A 25,411-nucleotide genomic window follows, 5' to 3' on the forward strand; every position below is an offset into this window, starting at 1 on the left:
TTCTGAGGATCACCCCTATTCCCTTTCTTGAACATTTGCCACCCTGAAATCATCTAGCACTACTCCAGTGGACAGTGAGGATGCAAAGATCATCGCCAAAGGCACACTAATCTCTTTCTTCACTTCTGTAGAAACCTTGGGTACATCCCATGTGGCCCAGGGGATTTATCTATCATAACTTTCAAAATTTTCAGCACATCCTCCTTCTTAACATCAACCTGTTTGAGCATATCAGTCTGTGTCACGCTGTCCTCAGAAACATCAAGGTCCCTCTCAGTAGTGAATACTGACGCCAAGTATTCATTCATGACTTCCCGAACCTCCTCCAATTCCAGACGCAAATACCCTCCACTGTCCCTGATCATCCCTACCCTCACTCTGGGAATCTTCCTGTTCCTCACATAAGCGTAGAATGCATTAGGGTTTTCCTTCATCCTGTCTGCGAAAGCTTTTTCATGCCCCCTTCTCATTCTCCTAAGTCCATTCTTCAGTTCCTTCCTGGTTAGGAAAAAGTGAGGACGGCAGACACTGGAGATCAGAGTCAAAAGATGTGGTGCTGGGAAAGCACAGCCAATCAAGCAGTATCCAAGGAGCAGGGAAATTGATGCTTTGAGCATGAGCTCTTCATCAGGAATTAAGGGGATGGTAGTTGGGAATGTGATAGGTAGATGAAGGTGGTGGTGATGGTAATCATTCAGAGAGGAAGGTGAAGCGAATAGGTGGGAAGGAAGATGGACAGGGAGTACATTTCAAGAGTGCGGTGCCGAGTTGGAAGGTTTGAGCTGGGATAATTTGGGGGGTGGGGAAATTAGGAAACTGTGAAGTGCACATTGATTGTGTGTGGTTGGATAGCCCCAAGGCAGAAGATGAGGCATCTTTCCTCCAGGCATCAAGCGGCTAGAGTTTGGCAGTGGAGGCCAGTAGAATATTCTCTGGGACATTCTACACCGGGGGGACAGGATACCAACTTATTGATTTCACCAGTTTCCTCATTTGCCCTCCCCCCACCTTATCCCAGATCCAACAGTCCAACTTAGCATTGCCCTCTTGAACTGTCCTACCTGTTCATTTTCCTTCCCACCTATCCCCATTACCCCCACCTTCATCTACCTATCACAATCGCAGCTACCTTGCCACCAGACTCACAGCCCCTCATCCCCATTTATCTGTCAGCCCCCTTGAGCCACCCCCTCATTCCTGATGAAGAGCTCATGCTCAAAACCTTGGATATTGCCTGACTGGCTGTGCTTTTCCAGCACCACACTTTTTGAGTTCCTTCCTGGCTACCTAGTAACCCTCTGGAGCCCTGTCTGATCCTTGCCTCTTCAACCTTAAGTAAGCTTCCTTCGTCCTCTTGATTAGTGGGCAGCATGGTGGTACAGTGGTTAGCGCTGCTGCCTCACAGCGCCAGACACCTGGGTTCAATTCCCGCCTCAGGCGGCTGACACATTCTCTGCGTGGGTTTCCTCCGGGTGCTCCGGTTTTCTCCCACGGTCCGAAAATGTGCAGGTCAGGTGAATTGGCCTGTAGTGTTAGATGAAGGGGTAAATGTAGGGGAATGGGTCTGGGTGGGTTCCACTTCGGCGGGTCAGTGTGGACTTGTTGGGCCAAAGGGCCTGTTTCCACACTGTAAGTAATCTACTCTTAACAAAAAAGATATCCCACATCTCTTATCATACAAGGTTCTTTCAACCTACCATTCCTTCCTTGCCTCAGTGCGATAAACCTGTCCAGCACTATCAGCAAGTGTTTCCTAAACAACCTCCACATTTCTGTCATGCATTTCCCTGGGAAGGACTATTCTCAATTTAGGCCCCAGTTCCTGCCTAATAGCATCATAATGCCCCTCCCCCCCAATTAAATATTTTCCCACACCATCTGTTCCTATCCTTCTCTGTGAGTATAGTAAAGCTCAGGATGTTGTGATCACTATCACCAAAATGCTCTTCCACTGAGATCTGACACCTGGCATGGCTCATTGCCAAGCACCAAATCCAAGATGGCCTCCCCTCTAGTTCAGCCTATGTATTGAGTCAGGAACACTTCACAACACACCTGACAAAAACTGCTCCATCCAAACTATTTGAACTACTGAGTTTCCAATCAATATTGGGCAGTTAAAGTCACTCATGACAACAACCCTGTTACTTCTGCACCTTTCCAAAATTTGCCTCTCAATCTGCTCCTCAATGTCTCTGTTGCTATTTGGAGGTGGGGTCTGCAAAAAACTGCTAATAAAGTGACTGCTCTTTTCCTGTTTCTGACTTCCACCCATAATGACTCTGGAGATAAAGGCTCTTCAATGACCTCCCTTTCTGTAGCTATGATACCATCCCTGATTAGCAATGCCATTCCTGCACCTCTTTTACCTCTCCCCCCTATTCCTTTCGAAACATCTAAACCCTGGAACATTCAACAACTATTCCTGACCCTGAGATATCCAAGTCTCTATAATGTTCCAAGGACTGATTCTTGCTCTAAGTTTATCACCCTTATTCCTGGTACTTCTTGCATTAAAATAAACACACTTCAACCCACCACACTGACTGCACCTTTACCCTATCAAGTGCCTCTCCCTCCTCACAGACTCTTTGCATGTTATATCTGGCTGTTCACTACCTACTCCATCATCTGACTCATAGCTCCGGTTCCCACCACCCTGGCAATCTAGTTTACACTCTCCAGAAGATCTTTACCCAACCTCCCGCCCAGGCTATTGGCGCTCTTCAGTTCAGGTGCAACCAGTCTTTCTTGTACAGGTCCCACCTCCCCCAGAAGACAGCCCAATGATCTACACATCTGAAGCCCTCCCTCCTACACCAGCCCTGCAGCCACGTGTTCAACTGCACTCACTCTCTGTTCTTAACCTCACTAGCATGTGACACGGGCAGCAATCTGGAGATTACTACTCAGCTCTTCCTGCCTTCTAGCTTCTAACCGAACTGCCAATATTCACTTTTCAGGTGCTCCTCCATTTCCTTACCTGTGTCGTTAATTAGAACATCGTTAATTAGAAAAATACAGCACAGAACAGGCCCTTTGGCCCACAATGTAATGTCAATGATTAACCCTAATCTAAAATAAAATAATCTAACCTGCACACCCCTCAATTCACTACTGTCCATGTGCATACCCAGCAGTCACCTGAATGTCCCCAATGACTCCGTTTCCACCATCACCGCTCTGGCAATGCATTCCATGTGCTCACAACTCTCTGCGTAAAGAACCAGACTCTGACGGAAAGGTCTCTGGCTATCGACTCTATCCATGCTTCTCATTACCTTGTACACCTCGATCAGGTCACCTCTCTTCCTCCTTCTCTCCAAAGAGAAAAGTCCAAATTAGTCAACCTTTCTTCATAAGGCAAACCCTCCAGTCCAGGCAGCATCCTGGTAAACCTTCTTTGCACCCTCTCCAAAACCACTGTATCTTTCCTATAGTAGGGTGACCAGAACTGGACACAATATTCCAAATGTGGTCTCACAGGGTTTTGTAAATCTGCAGGAAAACCTCGTGGCTCTTAAACATGATCCCCCGTTAATGAAAGCCAAAACACCATATGCTTTCTTAACAACCCTATCCACTTAGTTGGCAACTTTGAGGGATCTATGTATTTGAACACCAGGATCCCGCTGTTCTTCCATATTGCCAAGAATCCTGTCTTTAATCCTATATTCAGCATTCAAGTTCTATGTTTCAAAATGCATCACTTCGCATTTATCCAGGTTGAACCCCATCTGCCATTTCTCAGCCCAGCTCTGCATCCTGTCTATGTCATGCTGCAGCCTGCAATAGCCCTCTATACTATCGACAGTACCTCCAACCTTTGTGTCATCTGTAAATTTACTAACCCACGCCTCAACCTCCTCATCCAAGTCATTTATAAAATCTACAAAGAGCAAAGGCCCAAGAACAGAGCCCTATGGGACGCCACCCACCACTGACCTCAAGGCAGAATACTTTCCATTTACAACCACTTCTGTCAGCCAACCAATTCTGAATCCAGAGAGTCAAATCTCCCTGTATCCCATATGTCCTGACTTTATTAATGAGCCTATCATGGGAACCTTATCAAATGACTTGAAGTCCATATACACCACATCCACTGCCCGACCTTCGTCGACCTGTCTCATCAACTCCTCAAAGAACTCAGTAAGGTTTGTGAGGCATGACCTGCCCCTCACAAAGCCATGCTGACTGCTTTTAATCAGGCTATGCTTTTCCAAGCAGTCATCAATCCATTCCTCAGAATTCTTTCCAAAGCCTTGCTGACCACAGATGTATGACTGACTGGTCTGTAATTGCCAGGGACTTCCCCATTACCCTTCTAGAAAAGAGGAACAATACTCGCCTCCCTCCAATCCTCTGGTACAACTCCCGTGGAGAATGCAGAAGCAAAGATCGTTGCCAACAGCTTAGCAACCTCCTTTCTCGCTTCCCGGAGCAACCGAGGATAAATCTGGTCTGGCTCTGGAGACTTATTAATCTTAATGTTTGCCAAAATTTCCAGCCCATCAACTTCCTTAATCTCGATCTGTTCAAGCCTGCTTCACGGGTCCTCAAAGTTCTCATTCACGCCAAGGTGCCTTTCCTTAGTGAAAACCGAAGCAAAAGACTCATTTAGGGCATCCTCTATCTGCTCAGACTCCACGCACAAGTTCCCTATGCTATCCCTGATCAGCCCTACCCTCTCCCTGATAATTCTCTTATTCCTCACGTATGAGTAAAATACCTTTGGGTTCTCCCTAATCCTTCTTGCCAAGCCTTTTTCGTGCTCCCTCCTGGCTCACCCTCAAGTCCGTTTTTCAGCTCCTTTCTAGCAAGCCTATAATCCTCTAAAGCTGTGCTTGATCCTTGCTTCCTCCACTTTACGTAAGCTGCCTTCTTCCTTTTGAGGAGAATCTCCTCTGTTCTCATTATCTAAGACTCCTTAAGCTTGCCTGTCTCAGAGGAACAAATTTATGCATCACTCATAATAACTGCTCCTTAACCAGTTTCCACATGTCTGTTGTGCCCTTTCTGTGGAACAATTGCTCCAGTCTGTACTTCCCAACTCATGTCTGATAGCATCATAACTTCCTTTTCCCTACTTAAGTATCTTCCCTCGGTAACTGCTCCTTTCCCTCTCTAAGAATATGTTAAATGTGAGGCAGTTGTGATCACTTTCACCAAAGTGTTCTCCCACCGTGAGATCTGACACCTGTCCTGGCTCATGGCCGAGCACCAAATCCAAAATGGCCTCTCCCCTCGTCGGTCTGTTTACATACTGAGTAAGGAAACCCTCCTGAACACACCTGACAAAAACGGCTCCATCCAAACCATCTGCACTAAAGAAGTTCCAGTCAATATTGGGAAAGTTGGAGTCACCCATAACAACAACTCTGCTACATTTGCATTTTCCCAAAACCTGCCAGCCTGAGTTCTTCGATCGTCTTACTGCCATGAGGGGGTCTGCAGAAAACTCCCAATGATGTGGCTGCTCCCTAACTTTCACCCATACTGACTCAGTAGACAAACCTTCCTCAACAACCTTCATTTCTGTAGCTGTGATGTACTCTGATTAGCAACACTACACCCCCTCCTCTTCCCCCCCTCCCTTTTTGAATGTTCTAAACCCTGAAATCTAGCAACCATTCCTGCCCCTGTGAAACCCACATCTCCGTTACGAGTACAACATCATAGTTCCAAGTACTGATCCATGTTCTAAGTTCGTGACACTTATTTCTAACAGTCCTTGCGTTAAAGCAGACACACTTTAATCAATCCCTTTGTTTCATCACGTGAAAAACCTCCCTGATAGATTCACTAAATCCTGTCACTACCCCACCTACAAGTACCCCTCTCTCAGATATGTAGTTCTGGTTCACACCCCTCCCCCACCAAACTAGTTTAAACCCTCCCATTAATACGTTCTCCAATTTAGAACATTAACTTTTTGATCTGGTCTATCCTTTTCCATCACTAATGCAAAACTAATAGAATCATGTTCAGTGGCTAAGGTTTGCATGTTCCACATATTAGAACATAGAATGTTACAGCGCAGTACAGGCCCTTCAGCCCTCGATGTTTAACCATTCTATGAAATCAATCTGATGCCCATCTAACCTACATCGTTCCATTATCATATGTATGCCCAATGCCCATTTAAATTACCTTAATGTTGGCGAGTCTACTACTGCTGCAGGCAGACAGTTACACACCCCTACTTTGAGTAAAGAAACTACCCCTGATATCTGCCCTAAATCTGTCACCCCTCAATTTAAAGCTATGTCCCCTCATGTTAGCCTTCACTATCCGAGGAAAAAGGCTCTCACTGTCCACCCGATCTAACCCTCTGATTATATGCCTCGATTAAGTCACATCTTGACCTTCTTCTCTCCAATGAAAACAGCCTCAGTTTCCTCAGCCTTTCCTCATAAAACCTTCCTTTCATATCAGGCAACATCCTAGTCAATCTCCTTTGAACCCTTTCCAAAGCTTCCACATCCTTCTTCTAATGCGGTGACCAGAACTGTACACAATACTCCAGGTGTGGCCTTATCAGTGTCTTATACAGCTGAAGCATGACTGCATGGCTCTGGAACTCAGCGCCCCCCCCCCCCCCCCCCCGCCCCATCCACCAACACACCATATGCCTTCTTCACAACCATATCAACCTGGGTTGCAGCTCTCAGGGATATATCCACCTGGACACAGATCTCTCTGTTTGTCGACACTGCCAAGAACTTTACCATTAGCCCAGTACTCTGCTTTCCTGTTACTTCTTCCGAAGTGAACTACCTCACACTTTTCCGCATTAAACTCCACTTGCCACTTCTCAGGCCAGCTGTACATCTTGTCTATGTCCCTTTGTAACCCACAACATCCTTGGGCACTATCCACAACTGTGCCTACCTGAGTGTCACCTGCAAATTTACTAACCCATCCTTCTATGTCCATATCCAAATTATTTATAAAAATGACAAACAGCAGTGCCTCCAAATTGAATCAGAAAATTTTCTTGTAACACTTAAAGTCCTCTCCCCTTAAACACTATGGCAGTCCCAGTCTATGCTTGGAAAGTTAAAATCCCCTACCACAACACCCTATTATTCTTGCTGATAACTAAGATCTCCTTACACATTTGTTTCTCATTGCCCCACTGACTATGAAGAGTCTAAACTACAATCCCAATAAGGTGATCATCATTTTCTTATTTCTCAGTTCCAACCAAATAATAAGCATTAAGCCTTAAATTCAATGAATCCAATTCATAATTTTTTATGAAGTATCGTAACTACTCACTGAATATCCTGTAGACTCTTGCAGGTCTGTATGAGGCGGCAGAGAAAGGGAGCGGATTGTTCTGTGAAGGAGTTTGCCTCCAGATCCAAATGTGTCAACGACTGCTTTGAACTGAGAGCAGAGGCAAGATCCTCAGCACAAGAATCTGAGAGATCATTATCAGCCAGTCTGGGAATCAGAGAGAGTAAAATGAGAAATAAGGATAAATCCAGTGTTCCCAATGACAATAATAATGTGAAGTGTGAAGTCCTCAAGATTTGATTTAGAACTTGCACTGATCCTGCAAAATTAACATCAGAGTCCCATCTGCTTTCATCAGAACTGGAAAAAAGCACCAATTGAAAAGGATTTAGCAACATAGAAAGAGGAGGGGATACAGAGGGGAAAAAAAGGACAGAACAGAAGTGCACTCGTGATTAAATGAGAATAGGATAAGGGTGCAAAATAATCTCTGCATCCTTATGTTCTTGCCCGGAGATGCTAGGAAGGATAATGGGGTAAGTCAGTGGAGCAAAAAAGGAGTTGGTGCTGGTGTCGAAGACAAGGGTCATGATATCACTGGAAACTATGAAATCCTGTTAACAGGATTGAAGTCAGGAGTTGTGGCGATGTGGGCAAGGTATGCACTAAAAACCCTTCAATTTTGCACACCACTGGGTCTTCAAGAGTTCAGTGTCTCCTGCAAACACGGAGATGAGAAAGAAAGTGCCAAATGATATCAAAGCATTTTCAATTACTATGTTTCATATAGTGAGGGGTCCAAGAGATAGTAAAGAACATTCAAAGAACAGCACCAGGGCTAACAAAGGTAGAAAAGTCCATAGGAGAGTCATAGAGACATACAGCAGGGAAACAGACCCTTTGGTCCAACCCGTCCAGATATCCCAAGCCAATATAATCTCAGCTGCCAGTACCTGGCCAGTATCAGTATCGCCTCAAACCCTTCCTATTCATATATCCATCCAGATGCCTTTGAAATGTCGCAATTGTACCAGCCTCCACCACTTCCTCTGGCAGCTCATTCCATATACTTACCACCCTCTGCATGAAAAAGTTGTCCCTTAGGTCTCTTTTATATCGTTCCCCTTTCACCCTAAACCTATGCCCTCTAGTTCTGGACTCCCCCACCCCAGGAAAAAAAACTTTTTCTATTTATCCAATCCATATCCTTCATGATTTTATAAACTTCTATAAGGTTACCCCACAGCCTCCCACGCTCCAGGAAAACTGCCCCAGCCTATTCAACCTCTCCCTATAGCTCAAATCTTCCAACCCTGGAAACATCCTTGTACATCTTTTCTGAATCCTTTCAAGTTTCACAACATCTTTCCGATAAGAAGGAGACCAGAATTGCACACAATATCCCAACAGTGGCCTAAAAAATGCCCTGTACAGTCGCAACATGACCTCCCAACTCCTGTACTCAATACCCTGACCAATAAATTACATTGAATGGATGAGACAGTCAACCTTAGTTGACATTCACCTGCATTACTGAATCCCGAGCTTCACTTGCACACATCGGAGATTGCCTTTTGTGGTGCCTTGGGCTCTTCATATTATGTAGTCTCTGCTTAACATGGACTCCAGCTCTTGACTGTTCAAAGCAGCATAGAACTCAGGGCTTTTTTCATTGTTCAAAAAATTCTCCCACTGTACTCCAAGTTACACAGAACCCAACACACCATCAGGACACAGGGCTTTTTTCTGGGTGTCTCCCTCCTCTCCAAATATGTTCCATAAAAATGCAAATTGGCCTACCTTTCAGTGAGTCCAGCTTGCTGTTGTTTATTCTTTTATCCATTGCTGGCAGCATTTGTTGCTCATTCTAATTGTCCTGAGCGCTACCTTGGCTTGCTGCTGCCCACCTGGTGTACATGCATCCACAACGCTCTGAAGGTTGGGCTAGGATTTGGATCCAGTGCCAGCAAAGGAATGGCAGTATTGTTTCAAGTCAGGTTGGTGTGTAGCTTAAAAGGAATGTACAGATGGTGTTGGCTTCATGTGTTTGTCTCCTTTGCTCTAAGTGTTGCGAGATATCTGTGCGTTACAGCAGTGAATCTTCCATACAGTTCACACAGCCAGCAGAGTGCTTTGGTCATGGAGTGAGTGGATTCCTTTGTTCCCTGGAAGAGGTTGAGCTGCAAGTGTTGTTGGGCCAGCACTGATCCAGACAAGTGAACAGCATTCTATCATCCCCATCTTGAGAATGTTATCCACCATGTACAAAATTTACATGCTTTGAACTACTTGTTTAGTGACATTTCTATTAAACTATTATCTCCTGTCATCCATTACTAAGCCTAAATAGAATAGGCAAAGCCTGTAAAATCATGCAACAATTTTTAAGTATCGTGGAAGCTAGCACATTGAGGAGGGATTTATTTGTGGTGGTCACAGATCAGTTGTACTTTAAGAGTGAAATTCCTACCTGCTGATGAAGGCTGCTATATGCTCTGTGAAAGCTTTGTCTGATGGATACATGAATGCAGTCAATGACACATAGCAAAGGCTACAGGCCCTGATAAGCCAACTACAGGACAAAAGACAAGTGCTCCAGAATTGGTCACACTGCTTGGCAAGCTGTTCCAGTACAGCTCGAACATTGGCATCTACCTCACGATGTGCAAATCTGCCCAGGTAATGTCCTGTATGTTAGAAGCAGGTCAACTCTAACCCGGTGAATTATCACCCCATTAGTCTAGAACAAAGAACAAAGAAAGTTTACAGCCCAGGAACAGGTCCTTCAGCCCTCCAAGCCTGAGCCGATCCAAATGTCCTGTCTAAACCTGTTGGTCAATTCCTAAGCATCTGTATCCCTCTACTTCCCACCTAATCATGCATTTATCCAGAGGCATCTTAAATGAATCTCCCGCGCCTGCCTCTACCAGCTCTGCTGGCAACGCATTCCAAATGCCCACCACCCTCTATGTGAAGTACTTGCTGCATGTATCCCCCTTAAACTTTCCACCTCTCACCTTGAAAGCATGACCTCTCGTTACTGAATCCTTCACCCTGTCTATACCCTTCATGATTTTATAAACCTCAATCAGGTCCCCCCTCAATCTCCTTTGTTCTAATGAAAATAAGCCTAACCTACTCAACCTTTCTTCATAGCTAGCACCTTCCATTCCAGGCAACATCCTTGTAAACCTTCTCTGCACCCTCTCCAAAGCGTCCACATCCTTTTAGTAACGCGGTGACCAGAACGTGCACAGTTTCTAAATGCAGCCAAACCAACGTCTTGTACAATGTCTACTCTCAATCATCAGTCTAGTGATGGAAGGTGTTATCAACAGTGATAGTGTTATTGATGGCATCACTCGTACTCGCATCTGCTCAGCAACAGCCTGCTCAGTGACGCCCAGTTTCAGTTCTATCAGGGCCACTCAGCTCCTGACCTCGCAAATGCTTGGTTCAAACATGGACAGAAGAGCTGAATTCCTGAAGTGAGGAGAGAGTGACAGCCCTCAAGACTGCATTTGAGTGAATGTGGCATCCTGGAGCCTGCACAAAACTGCAGTGGGAGTCTCCACTGGTTGAAGTCATATCTGGCACATAAGAAGATGGCTGTGGTTGCTAAAGGACAGTCATCACAGCTTTAGAACATATCTGCAAGTATTCTTCAGCGGGATGTTCATTTATGAAGCAGCTGTGAATTGTTGGGTCAATGACTTTTCTTCTGTCATAGGATCAGAAGTGAAGACCGTCACCAATGACTGCACAGCGTTCAGCATCATTCACACCTCCTTATATACTGAAGCAATCGATGTCCAAGTGCAGCAAGACCTGGACAATATCCAGGATTGGGCTAACAAGTGACAAATGACATTCACACCAGACAAATGCCAGGCAATGTCTATCCCCAGTAAAGACTAAATAACTACTTCCCTGGGTGTTCAATTGTGTCACCTTCTATCAACACTATGGAGGGTTGCCATTGACCAGAATTTCAACAGGGTTCACCATGTAAATACAGAGGCTACAAGAGCAGGTCACACGCGAGGAATACTACCGCACGCAAAGCCTGATTTCACAAAGCCTTTCCACCATCTACACAAATCAACAGTGTGATGGAATACTCCTGATTTGCCTGGATAGGTGCAGCTCCAACAACACAAGAAAGTCAACACCATCCAGGGCAAAGTAACCCACTTGAATGGCACCACATGCACAAATGTACACTCCCTTCCCCACCAACCCAGTACAGCCATGGTGTGGCGATGCCAGTGTTGGACCAGAGTGGACAAGATCAAAAGTCAAATGACAAAATATTGTCAACATTACAGGTTTATTTGAAATCACAAGCTTTTGGAATGCTGCTCCTTCATCAGGTGATGTGACGAAGGAACAGCGCTTTGAAAGCTTGTGATTTCAAATAAACCTATTGGACTATAACCTGATGTTGTGTGACCTCTAACACTTGATAGCAGCAGTTTATATTACGGACAAGATACACAGCAGAAATTTCCAAAAGAGATGTGGAAGGTGCTGTGCACGTATATGGCCACTTCCATAGAGAAGGACAAGGGCAGCGGATATTTGAGAACAGCATCACCTGCAAGTTGCCCTCCACACCATGCACCACACTAATTTGGAAATATATCACCATTCGCACAGTGTCACTGGGTCAAAATCCTGGAATTCTCTCTGTAACAGCATTGTGGATCTATCTATAGCACATGGACTGCAGCTTTTCAAGGCAAAAGCTCATCACCCCCTTCTCAAGGGCAACTAGCGCTGGTCCAGCCAGCAACACCTCCATCCCTGCACCTGTGGTAACCTAATGAAGCCCCTGAGCCATACAGCCAAACTGACTGAGGGGCGACCTTATAGAGGTTTATAAAATCATGAAGGACATGGATAAATAGACAAGGTCTTTCCCCTGAGGTGGGGAAGTCTAGACCTAGAGGGCAGTGGCAGCTTTTTCATGCAGTGAGTGGTGCGTGTATGGAATGAACTGCCAGAGGAAGTGGTGGAGGCTGGTACAATTGCAACATTTAAAAGGCATCTGAATGGCAATATGAATAAGAAGGGTTTGGAGGGATATGGGCTGGGTGCTGGCAAGTGGGCCTCGATTAGGTTGGGATATCTGGTCAGCATGGATAGGTTGGACCGAAGCATCTGTTTCCCTTCTGTACATCTCTATGATGATGACTTTATGACTGAACTGGTGCCAAAGCTCTTGGATTGGCTGGTATTCTTAAAGAAAACACTAATCCATGAAGAATTAACCTGAGGTACAGAAATTCAGTGCCACAGTGACTGATAATATCAATGTCATGAGGCATTCACCACTTCCCATAGGGCTCTGTTTATCCTCCATCTTATCACGTTGTTCGATAATGACTTCTCTGGAGAGGCATTGACTGCAGCAACAAAGCTGCCCAAACACAAGCAGGAAGCCTCTGATGGTAAAACTGTTTAGCAGGTAATGCAGTCTATGCACAAAAAGGGTCACAGTGTTCCTTACTCTAATTTTCTGTGCTCCTTTCCCACCTAAAGGGCTTGCAGTAGTTAATGGTTAAATTGTCAATCATATTGTCAGCACTCGTCAAAGCAAATAGGAACCACACAGGTACAAAGTCAAGTGTGGTGTCTGGGAGCTGCACTGTAAACACGATAACACATGATTTGGCAAAATATAGACAATGTCTGTGTAAACAGAGGGAAAACATTTGATCACATAAAACACATGGATGATGAAACATGAGAACTACAATATATAATACTGTTAATATTTGTTTGAGACTTGTAAATGCCTATAATCCTGTGGAATTGGTTTTATCTTTCAGGTGATAAAATTATCTCTTCTTGCACATGCATGAAAATAAATGATTGATATGAACCTCTGGAAACAGACAATGTCAAGTTGAGACAAAAGATTTTGATGTAGTCAGCAAGTTCTCATGCCACACCTCCTGAACTATCACTGTACTGAGGCAAGTATGTATTCATTTACCATCAGTGATTAGGGCAGAGAGCTGCACCAGGCAGATATGGACAGGATCGAAAGAATCTCAATGAGGTATCAGGACTGGACTGGTGAGAATGGAACCATGCAGGTGGGTGTGAGACTCAGGTCAGAGGGAGAAGGTAGGTCAGGAAACGAAGATGCATAGGCAAGTGAAATGATGGTTGCCTGAAAAAGAAATTGGAAAGTGTATTTTCCAACAAAGCCAAAGGTGAATTGATGCTGATAGGGAAACTAAACCGTCATTGGTGGGCGGGCGTATGTTTGAAGGAAGACATTGCCCCTTGTTCTCCATTCCCAGAATGCAGCCTGGAGTCCCAGAATGAAATTGGGATAGACAATAGAAAGAACAAAAGGTGAACACAAATTGCTTCCAATGAAAACAATATTTTTAAAAATAGGAATAAATTAAAGAGCATCCATTATTTATTTGAATTTGGATAGATTGTGAAATGTGAAATGCCTACAGAAATTAATAAGTTGCTTTTGAAATCTCAAAATGGTGAGGTGTTAAGTAGGAACATTGAAGTGATATTAGTATCTGGAATCAATTCAAAACGTTTGATTTCTGTATTAAGAATACTTTATTGAATTGTGAAAGCTCCTGAAGGCTCATGAATAAGACAGAATGGCAGTCATGAATTGCCTCAATTAGAAGACATGACATAAGCAACAAATATGCTTTGAGAACAAGAACTAATTTATTATAGTGAAATTTAATTGAGGATATTGATTTGGAAATTTAAACAAGTTAGAGCGAAGGCAAGTGCAGATGAAAGAAATATAGAAGGGATAAAATTCGGATTGGAATGATTAATTGTTTGGGAACTATAATAATAGTAAGCAAGATCAACAAGTCAGATACAATTTACAGGGAACGTTCCAGAACCAGGGACCGGGGGCAGACAGGAAGGTAAATTTCCCATTTTATCTAATTTTGTAGATAAATATTCATCCCTCGAAAACAATACTTCATGTACAAGTCTAATTTCAGATTTTAAAAACTGTCTTCAAAATTAACCTATATACAAATATACATGGTAGTTAATGAGGCAAGATTGAGATGATAGCACAGAGACAGAAACCTTAGACAAAACATAACGAAATTGACACTGAGCCAAAAGAAAGTAAGATTCAGCCTGTTAACTCTCTTCACAGTTGGTCATGAATCAAAAATTCAAGATTTTGCTCTTATAGACAGAAAGGCCATATTCAATTCATCTTTCCCTTGTCTACAACTATAATTTGATGCAGATGCAATACATTACAGGATTAAATCTCAATGTCAGGAGTCCCAAAAACCACAAACAAATGCAATTTTGTCTTTCTTTGCATTCTACCCCACCACATCCATTTTAGTTACTGTTATTTGACATTAATGCTATTATAGATACCAACAATATAACATGACATATAACACTATTCCTGATGATGATGATAATAAATAATGTCAGACATCCGGTGATTGTAAACAGTCTCTCTCTGGTACTTACCCCAGCCTCTCAATTTTACACTCTGGATTCTTCAGAGCTGCACACAGTAATCTCACTCCAGAATCTCCCAATTTATTTTCACTCAGTCTAAACAGCAGGAAAAATGTATTAATATGGATTACATTTACACTGGTAGGCTGAAAAACAGAAGCTAGTTTTGGCTTTGTATTAGTAGAAAAGCAATTTTGCTGTATTTTTGATTGTGGATTTATGGACCAGACCAGATCCTCTTAAAACATTTCAAGAAGGTTGCCTGACCATAAATTTGCGAGTTGTTTTAAGCCAATGTAGAGTGGATATTCCAAGAGCGATGCAGCTGGCCCAACTACTCACTTTCAAACAAAACAGAATTTATTTACAGACTACTGAATAAAACAAGCAAAAGAAAACAGAATTTAGAATAACAGCTATTTGAAAACTCGGACACACGATATTCCCCACAACTTAACAAAGAGCTGTCCTGGTTTTCTACAACATCCTCATAAAAACACCCTTGGGCAAAAAAGGTCAATTCAAACCCAGGTTCTTACAGGAAAGATGTTAGAGAGAGGGAATCAACGTGGGAACTGCTGAATCAGGGAGCCTTTTACCCTAGCAGCTCCAAACAGTCTGCTTGCTAAAACCAAACCAAACCAGGGTTAAAACCCCTGAAATGGCAGAACTGACCACTCCCCTTTCATTTGTACAAGTGTTTTAACAGCTCATTTCACTGACTGCTGCCTTAGGCAGTATCTGTTCACCAAAACCAAAGTGGCTTAATCCAAAACATAGCAGAACCTCTGCATTATACAACCCCTTTTGAAAAAACAAGGACAACATACATTGTTAAAGGCGCAGCATCATTACAGATTGAAATAGAAAAAGGATGGTGTTAAAACTGAAAAGTTTGAAGCAATTGCAGCACTAGAAAGCAGTGACATTGTAAGTTACATTTACACTGCTGCTTTGTCAGTGAGGATGACTGACTGGTACCACAGAGTGCCTACACAATGAGACTTAGCCTGCAGCAAGTGGCTGATTGGTTTGAGGAATGATGACGAGCTGTGGATGACAAGGGTCACCTGTCTGCCAACAAATGTGTGACTGGCTCCTGGGGAGCTGAACAGCTTGTGGATGTGAACGACACTGCCAGAAGTCTTCAGATCTCTTGAAGAGGAGGTGGTGTGTCTCACTGCAGTAGGAAATGCTTGAAGCTTGAGGAAAGCCAGTTTGTTTCTCATTACCATTTGTTGTAAGGTGCTGTTTTTAATTAATAAGTCAGAAACTGACTGCTTCACAAATCATAAACTCTGTGCCTCCTTCAGTGAGAGAAAGGTGACCGAAGAACAGCAAGTCCTGGCAAGTAAAAACATCTTAGTGAACTCAATGGAGAGTGGCTATTGCTTTATCTTCATGTTTCTTTTCGCCCTCCATCCGTAACACCATTTCTTTTATTCTATGTGTGTTTGTCTGTACGTTTGTGTGTATAACGGGAGTTCAATAACAGTGTTAGAGTTGTAATTAGCAAAATTATACAGCAACATCAATTTCTCAAAAGTTTTAGTTCTGATATCCCTCATATCATCTGCAAAGTAAACTAATAACCCACAAAATAATTTTATTGCTGCATCTTCAACTGTAATCCATTAGGTAACTGCAAACATTCCTTTGACATCCAATTACTGGACTCAAACACATATTAAAAGAAATAAGATGTCAGCATTGATTAAAGTAATACATATTTTTAAATTTGTTTCCTCCTTTTCTCTTTCTGCTTTCTTGTATCTGTTTACAGGTGTATGTGCTTGCATATGCATCTGTTCTCATTTATGCTCCTATCATCTGTTTCTAAATCAAGCTTTTTGTTTTCATCAGTGTGATTTTGGCAGTTACTTAAAAATTGAACTTCACAAACATGGATTTTTGGGGGAGATAGCATGGCCCAATTCCAAAAGGAAAATAAACTGAAACCGTTTTTGTTACAAACAGAAGGGAATGGTAAAAATAATTCAACTTTTTCTGTTCACATCAGTATCAACCCATAATAATCAGATTTAATCTACAGAAGCTCAGTAACTAGTCCTGCCAAGTTAAATAAAACTTCTCTCATTTCAGATGTTTCCAAGTCTGGAAATTTATGACAATGACACAATTTTCCACGAATTAAATGACAAAGTAGTGAGTTATAATCAACTCCATTTTAATCTTCATCCTATTTTAGGGAGAATAATATAATTAAACTATACTAACTGCTGCTATAAAATCTATTCTGCAAATTTCATGCAAGGAAGAAATTTTATTCAGTCATTACATTGTTGAAATATCAGTATCTTTTGGTTTGTCAGGAAGGGGAGTTTGTCACTTTGTTCAGCACTCAACACACTGCATGTTTATTGCCAGTGGGTGCAGTTCTTGTGATCTTTCAAGGGAGTTTCTAGGAGACCCCAACACTCCACAGATGCTCATGTATGGGAGGGGACTGTCAAAAAATCCTGTTAACACTGAGATTTTATCAGAGACTGTCCCCCATGGGCAAGATCCTATGTCATGGTTAAGGGATGATTTTGAGCTTTTTTTAAAAACAGCAGGTTCTTTTTACTGAACCGAGATGCATTTGAAGAATTAGACTCGAAAAAGTCATCTTTCGAATTTCACAACCTAAAGCACTTTCCATTTTTGGTCAGGAACCAGTGTATTATTTCCAATGACACATCAGTTGTCTTCCCTCATGGTCAATGCAGCTTCAGATCAATCTTCTAAATTAGTTGTATTGTTTTTCGAATTTGTTATTCACAGAATTGGTGTTTAAAATACTGCGTATATTTAATGTTATAAATATGACGCTCTCTCACTTCATTTCACTGGAGTTCATATTTTCACAATTCTATCTAAGTTTTAAGCCTAATATTTAATGAATCCACGATGCTGTTCATTATACTGAAAATTAACATCAATACTCACACAATCTCCCGGAGACTCTTGCAGGTCTGTATGAGGTGGAAGAGAAAGGGGGCGGATTCATCTGTGAAGGAGTTTGACATCAGATCCAAATGTGTCAACGACTGCTTTGTGCTGAGAGCAGAGGCAAGATCCTCGGCACAAGAATCTGTGAGGCCATTATGACCCAGTCTGGGGATCAGAGAGAATAAAATGAGAACTGAGGGTAAATCCACTCTTGATGACCTTGAAGCCTTTAGATTTCACATGATTACAGTCTTATTAGATGTCACCTTGCTGTATAGGCATTTTAAAATTAATTCTGAGAGAACACATGACAAAAATTCCCTTCACTTTTGCACACCACCGTTTCTTCAAGAGTTCATTGGCTCCTGCAAACAGTGAGAATGAGAAAGAAAGTGCCAAATGACAAAACATTTTTAGTTACTGTATTTCATATTGTCGTGGGTGCACAAGATAGTAAAGACATTCAAACAACAGCACTAGGGCTAACAAAGGGAGAAAATCTTTTTCTACATCTAATGGATGAAAGGGTCAGCCTCAGTTGAAATCCACCTGCACGACAGAATCTCGAGCTTCACTTGCACACATCTGACATTGCCTTGTCTGTGATCCCTGGGGCTCCTAATTATGTTGTCTCTGGTTAACATGGACTCTCACTCCTAATTGTTCAGAAGGGAAGGAACTCAGGGTTTTCCTCACTGAAAAAACTTCTCCCCACTGTGGTTCCAAGTTACACATACCACAGCACACAGGACTTTTGCTGGGTGTATCACTCCTCTGCATGTGTTCCACAAGTATACCCTTCGCAGGAGTATAGCTTGCTTTTGCGTATTCTTTTAAGCGTCTCTGGCATTTGTTGCCCGTCCTAATTGTCCTCGAGTATGTATTTGTGAGCTACCTTGACTTGCTGCTGCCCATCTGGTGTATATACATCCACGATGCTGTTCATAAGGAAGTACTAGAATTTTGTTCCAGTGACCGCAAGGGAGCAGTGATATGGGTCCACGCCAGGATGGTGTGTAGGTTGGAGGGAACTTGCAGATCATGCTGCCTTCATCTATTTGTATTTAATCTTCCAGGGAGTAAAGGATTTACGAGATATCAATGTCCCAACTGGACAAAATGCTGATGAGTTACAGCATGCATCTTCCATCCAGTTCACAAAGCTAGCAGAGGGCTATGGTGATGGAGTGAGTGGATTCCTTTGTTCCCTGGAAGAGATTGAGCTGTAAGTGTTGTTGGACCAACACTGATCCAGACACGTTAGCAGCAATCCATCATCTGGAGCCTCGTAAATGATGGACATGCTTGGGGCTAGTTCAGTGACATTTCTATTAAACTACCAACTCCTGTCATCCAGTACCAAGGCTTAATGGCAAAGAGAGATGCTGAAAAAAGTCAAGCATCAAGAATTGCCACAATTTGTAGGTATTGTGGGGGTTTGCACAGTCATGAAGGATTTGTTGATGGTGGTCACAGATGAGTTTGAATTTGAGACTGAAAATCATTCCTACTGACTCTGTGAAAGCTGTCGGATGGACACATGCATGCAGTCAATAGTAAACAGCAAAAGCTATGGGCCCTTACAGCATGCCGACAATAGGTGTACTCCAGAACTTGTTGTATGCCTCGCCAATCTGTTCCAATATAGTTACAATGTTGGAACCTAACCCAGCTCAAGGAAAATTGCCCAAGTATAATCTTGTATGTATAAAGCAGGAAAAACCCTCATCACTTCAATCTACACTCCAATCTACTAGTGATAGCACTATTGATGACATCACTAGTACGAGCCCTGATCAGCAATAACCCGCTCAGTGACATCCAGTTTGGGTTCTGCCAGGGCCACTCAGCTCATGATCGCATTACAGTCTTGGCTCAAACATGGACAAAACAGCCCAATTCCAGAGGTGAACTGAAAGTGACAGCCCTCAGCATTAAGATTGCATTTGTCTGAATGGAGCACCATGGAACCTGAACACAGCTAGAATGATTGGGAATCTCCACTAGTAGCAGTACGATCTGGCAAACAGGAAGGTTACTGAAGGTCAGTCATCTCAGCTCCAGCTTATCTCTGCAGGAGTTCCTCAGAGAGGTGCCCTTGGCCCAACCCTCTTCAGCTGCTTCATCAATGACCTCCCTTCCATCACGAGGTCAGAAATGGGGACATTCGCCGATGACTTCACAATGTTCAGCACCATTCGCAACTCTTTATATATAGCACCACCTGCACAAATGTGTACTCCCTCCCCCCATCAACAAGATCTGAAGTCACACGACACAAGATTATAGTCCAACAGGCTTATTTGAAATCACAAGCTTTTGGAATGTTGCTCCTTCATCAGATGAAGTGACGAAGAAGCAGCGCTTTGAAAGCTTGTGATTTCAAATAAGCCTGTTGGACTATAACCTGATGTCGTGTGACCTCTAACACTTTATAGCATCAGTTTATATTACTGATAAGATTCACGGCAGAAATTTGCAAAAGATACGTGGACAGCACCTTCCACATCTATGACCACTTCCATCTAGAAGGACAAGGGCAGCAGATACTTGGGAACCCCCTATTACCTGCAATTTCCCCTCCAAGACATTCACCATCCGGATTTGGAAATAAATTACCATGCGCACAGTGTCACTGGGTCAAAATCCTGGAATTTCCTCCGTAATAACATTGTGGATCTACCTACAGGACATATAGAAGGTCAAGGCAGAAGCTCATCACCCCCTTCTCAAGGGCAAATAGTGCTAGTCCAGCCAGCAACACCTCCATCCCTGCACCTGTGGTAATCTAATGAAGCCCCTGAGCCCTACAGCCTAACTGACTGAACTGGTGTCGAATCACTTGTACTGGCTGGTGCTCTTAAAGAAAACACTGATGTCACGAAGATCCACAGACTGAGAATTACAACAAACATCTGCACAAGATCTTTGGAATTAAACTGAGCTCTGGAAATTCAGTGCCACAGTGACTGGTAATATCAATTGGCATGAGGCATTCACCACTTCCCTGAAGGCTCCATTTATCCTCCATCATATCTCGCTGTTCAATAATGGCTTTTCTGAAGAGGCACTGCCTCCAGCAACAAAGCTGCCCTAATACAGGCAGGAAGCCTGATGGTAAACATATTTAATGAGTAATGTAGTCTATGCACAAAAGGGTGCTTTCCTGTGTCACTTTTTCTTTGATCCTTTCTCATCCAAAGGAGTTATGGCTAGTTAAGGGCTACTTTTCAATCATATTGTCAGTAATAGTCAAAGCAAATGGTAACCACAGAGATAAAAAGACAAGCATGGTGTGCAGACGTTGCACTGTCAGCAGGATAGCATATGCCTTAAGCAAAATATAGACAGTGACTGTGAAAATGGGGGCAGGAAATTACATAATACACATGGATGATGAAAATGAGAACTGTAATATGGAAGATTGTAATATTAGAACAAAGCTCGTCAGTATCTATAATGCTGGTTTTACACCTCAGCAATAAGACTAGCTCTCCTTGCGAATGTCTGAAAATAAAATGATCATGAACCTGTCACCTGAGTTTCCTACCAATTTGCTGAGTTGATTCTGGTGGAGTCAGGAGGATCTCAGGCCACATCATCAGAACCATCACTGCATTGAGACAAGTATGTTTTCATTTACCACCAGTGGTGATGGTAGAAAGCTGCACCAAAGAGTTAGGGACGAGACCCAAAGAATGTAATGTAAATTCAGGATAGGCCAGGTCAGGGTGGAACCAAGTAAGTGGTAACTGAGTGGGACAGACAAAAATCCAAAGATAGAGGGCAGATCCTTCAGGAGTTGCAAGCAGATGAGTGAGGCCAAAATAGGTTAGGAATCTTGCAAGGATACCTGCCTTGAAGACGTTTTCCTCCTCTCTCTACAAGAATCTCAGGTAGTCCCTCCCCCACTGCAATTCCCAGGTCATTTCCTCACCTATTGTACTCTATGCTACTTTCTCCCCACCCCCACCCTCCTCTCATTTATCTCTCCACCTGTATTCCTGATGAAGGGCTTTTGTCAGAAACATCGATTTTCCTGCTCTTCGGATGCTGCCTGAACTGCTGTGCTTTTCCAGCACCATTCTAATCTAGACTCTGGTTTCCAGCATCTGCAGTCATTGTTTTTCCCTAGGAAACTAAGACCGCACAGGCAGGTGAAATAATTGCCGCCTGGAGAGAAATTGGAAGGTGAATTTTAAAACATGACAAAGATTAGTTGGTGCTAAAAAGGAAGCTATGACCTCATTGGTGGACTGACTACTGTTTGAAGCAAGACACTTCCCCTTGTTCTCCATTCTCACAATGCAGCCTGGGATGGAGAATAGAAAGAAAAACAGATGAATCCCTGAAAACAATTTTATTTAAAAAGAAATTGAAATGAGAAACATTTTGAAATATGAAATGGTTACAGAAATTAATAAGTTTCTTTTGGGAAACCCAAGTACTCAAATGTAAAGAAGGAACATTCAAGTAATGTTTGTGCCTGGAATCAAATAGAAATGTTTGATTGGTGTTTTACTATCCAAAGAAGTATTCTTAGAATATTCTTGAAGGCTCCCTAAGACTCATGAATAAGACAGATTGGCAGTCTTAATGCCAGGAATTAAGAATTAGAAATAGTTTCTGTTTGAGAGTGGAGTGATTTGGTGTTGCTGCTACCAGAGAGACAGAGACAATAATCATCACATCTTCAAGTGTGGTGGACAGAAGGAATGACACGGAGTGTAATGACCTATACCCTACATTTTGATTTTGTTTTCAATGTGCTACAACACCCATCAGATACTAACAGACAGTCAGTGTGCTCTTGGGTAGTTACATGATTGTAAGGTAACATGGAGTTGGGGGGAGGGTGGGTAGGTACATCTAGAACGTGAGACTGTAATTAAGGAGTTAGAAGAATCTGCCAGAGGACCACGAGAGGCTGGAGCCATAATGATTAAAGCACAATCAGAAGGGAACAGACTCTGTTCAGTTAGGGAACTGATGGGCAAATGTGGCACAAAGCAAGCAGCTTCAAAAGGCCCCAAGTAACAAATGACAGCAGCAGAATCAAATTTGAGCAAGTGCAAACAGTCGATTTTAAGAAGGGATATGGAAGAGGAGGAAAGAAAAGATTGGGAAAAGCAAGGAATAGCAAGAAGGCACTGACGAGTCATGGAGGACAGGCACATTGAGAAGGAAGGGCATATACTTGTGGTGGCAAAGACTGGGAAAACACAGTATGTGCTCAGTATTGTTATGAAGTTGAACGCATGCGCAGTAAGAGAGAGTGAAAGCTGTTTTGCACGGACCTTCCAGGTACCTGTCATGTGACTGACTAGCAGTCCCAGTGAATTTTAATACAGGGTTTTATGGGAAGAGTATAATGTTATAGAGTGGGAAGCAGATAAGCATTTAAGGGAAAGGAGGCTTAGAGTTGTAGACAGTTATTTTTTAGAGTTCACTTTTGGAGTTAAAGAATAAATTGTTTTTTTTTAAATAGTAGAATTTGGGAGTTCTCTGTCACTCATACTTTAGCAGATTAGGAGGCAAGGTGAGCTTTTCTGGGTGTTCACTTTAATTAGCAGAAGCATACCGCTGTGTCGAAACAGTTTGGGAACTCAAGTCCGAGATTTTGACAGGTTTAGACAGATCCAGTCTGAGATTAGGACAAATTTAAACAAATTTAAAAGTCTTAGAGAGAACTGTCAGGGATAGGATTTATGAACATCTGGATAGGAATAATGTGATCAAGGATAGTCAGCATGGTTTTGTGAAGGGCAGGTTGTGCCTCACAAACCTTATTGAGTTCTTTGAGAAGGTGACTAAGGAAGTGGACGAGGGTAAAGCAGTAGATGTGGTGTATATGGACTTTAGCAAGGCGTTCGATAAGGTACCCCATGGTAGGCTACTGCAAAAACTACGGAGGTATGGCATTGAGGGTGCATTAGAGGTTTGGATTAGGAATTGGCTGGCTGGAAGGAGACAGAGAGTAGTCGTTGATGGTAAAGGTTCATCTTGGAGTGCAGTTACTAGCGGTGTTCCACAAGGATCTGTTTTGGGACCATTGCTGTTTGTCATTTTTATAAATGACCTGGAGGAGGGGCTTGAAGGCTGGGTGAGCAAGTTTGCGGATGATATGAAAGTCGGGGGAGTGGTGGACAGCGAAGAAGGATGTGGCAGGTTACAGCGGGATATAGATAAGTTGCAGAGCTGGGCAGAAAAGTGGCAAATGGAGTTCAATGTAGCTAAGTGTGAAGTCATTCACTTTGGAAGGAGTAACAAGAAGATGGGGTACTGGGCTAATGGTCGGATACTTGGAAGTGTGGATGAGCAGAGGGATCTTGGTGTCCATGTACAAAGATCTTTGAAAGTTCCCACCCAGGTAAATAGTGCTGTGAAAAAGGCATATGGCGTATTGGGTTTTAATGGTAGTGGAATTGAGTTCCAGAGTCCTGAGGTCATGTTGCAGTTGTATAAGACTCTGGTGCGGCCGCATCTGGAGTATTGTGTGCAGTTTTGGTCGCCATACTATAGGAAGGATGTGGAGGCACTGGAACGGGTGCAGAGGAGATTTACTAGGATGTGGCCTGGTATGGTAGGAAGATCGTATGAGGAAAAGCTGAGGCACTTGGGGCTGTTTTCATTGGAGAAAAGAAGGTTTAGGGGTGACTTGACAGAGATGTACAAAATGATTAGGGGTTTAGATAGGCTTGACCATGAGAACCTTTTTCCACGTATGGAGTCAGCTATTACGAGGGGGCATAGCTTTAAATTAAGGGGTGGTAGGTATAGGACAGATGTTAGGGGTAGATTCTTTACTCAGTGAGTCGTGAGTTCATGGAATGCCCTGCCAGTAGCAGTGGTGGACTCTCCCTCTTTATGGGCATTTAAACAGGCATTGGATAGGCATATGGAGGATAGTGGGTTAGGTGGGCTTGGATCGGCGCAACATCGAGGGCCAAAGGGCCTGTACTGCACTGTATTTTTCTATGTTCTATTTTCTATGTTCTATTTGGGGTATTAAAGATTCCAGTAGATTTAAACACTTGCCGATTAGTGTCCTAGATCTTTTAAAAAAAAATAGGTGAGACAATTTATATAATTTTGATTACTTGTGGTTGGTTAAATTAAAAGTGGCTCTTAAGATTGATAGAGAGGTTCTGGGGTCTGAAGATGATTCCCAAATTTGCCAAGAATCTTTAGAAGGACAGAAAAAGATCATTCCTTTAAAATTAGCAAAGAGGTTAGAATTGGGTTTAACCAAGACAAAAGTAAAGCTGAAATAGTAAAGGAGTTGGTCAAGCACTTAGGTGTGTCAGAGAAACAGACAAATGCAGTAGAGTTAGAAAAAACCTAAATTACAATTACTAGTGTGGAAACAGGCCCTTCGGCCCAACAAGTCCATACCGACCCTCCGAAGAGTAACCCACCCAAACCCACTTCCCTCTGACTAATGCACTTCTCACTATGGGCAATTTACCACCCCCAATTCCCCTAACCTGCACATCTTTGGACTGTGGGGGGAAACCAGAGCACCTGGAGGAAAACCACGCCGACGGGGAGAATGTGCAAACTCCACACAGACAGTCGCCTGTGGCTGGAATTGAACCTGGGACCCTGGTGCTGTGAGGCATCAGTGTTAACCACTGAGCCACCATGAGTTAGAAGATAAACAAAGACAGAGAGGAAAAATAAAGAGATAGAAGGCTCTTAGCTGAGCAAAGAGAGA

General features: G+C 42.9%; 1 protein-coding gene across 1 annotated transcript in view; it reads right to left on the reverse strand.

The window, feature by feature from the left end:
• The window catches only part of LOC140489156 (NACHT, LRR and PYD domains-containing protein 3-like), a 78,510-nt gene that overhangs the window by 20,195 nt on the left and 32,904 nt on the right, over window positions 1-25,411 (reverse strand). Inside the window, exons 8-10 of the mRNA XM_072588381.1 lie at window positions 17,692-17,859; window positions 14,752-14,838; window positions 7,285-7,452 (exon numbers count right to left, since the gene is read on the reverse strand). Coding sequence (XP_072444482.1) covers window positions 7,285-7,452; window positions 14,752-14,838; window positions 17,692-17,859 — 423 coding nt within the window. The remainder of the gene's footprint in view (window positions 1-7,284; window positions 7,453-14,751; window positions 14,839-17,691; window positions 17,860-25,411) is intronic.

Source organism: Chiloscyllium punctatum, chromosome 18 (genome assembly GCF_047496795.1).
Source record: "Chiloscyllium punctatum isolate Juve2018m chromosome 18, sChiPun1.3, whole genome shotgun sequence".
Lineage (NCBI taxonomy): Eukaryota > Metazoa > Chordata > Chondrichthyes > Orectolobiformes > Hemiscylliidae > Chiloscyllium > Chiloscyllium punctatum.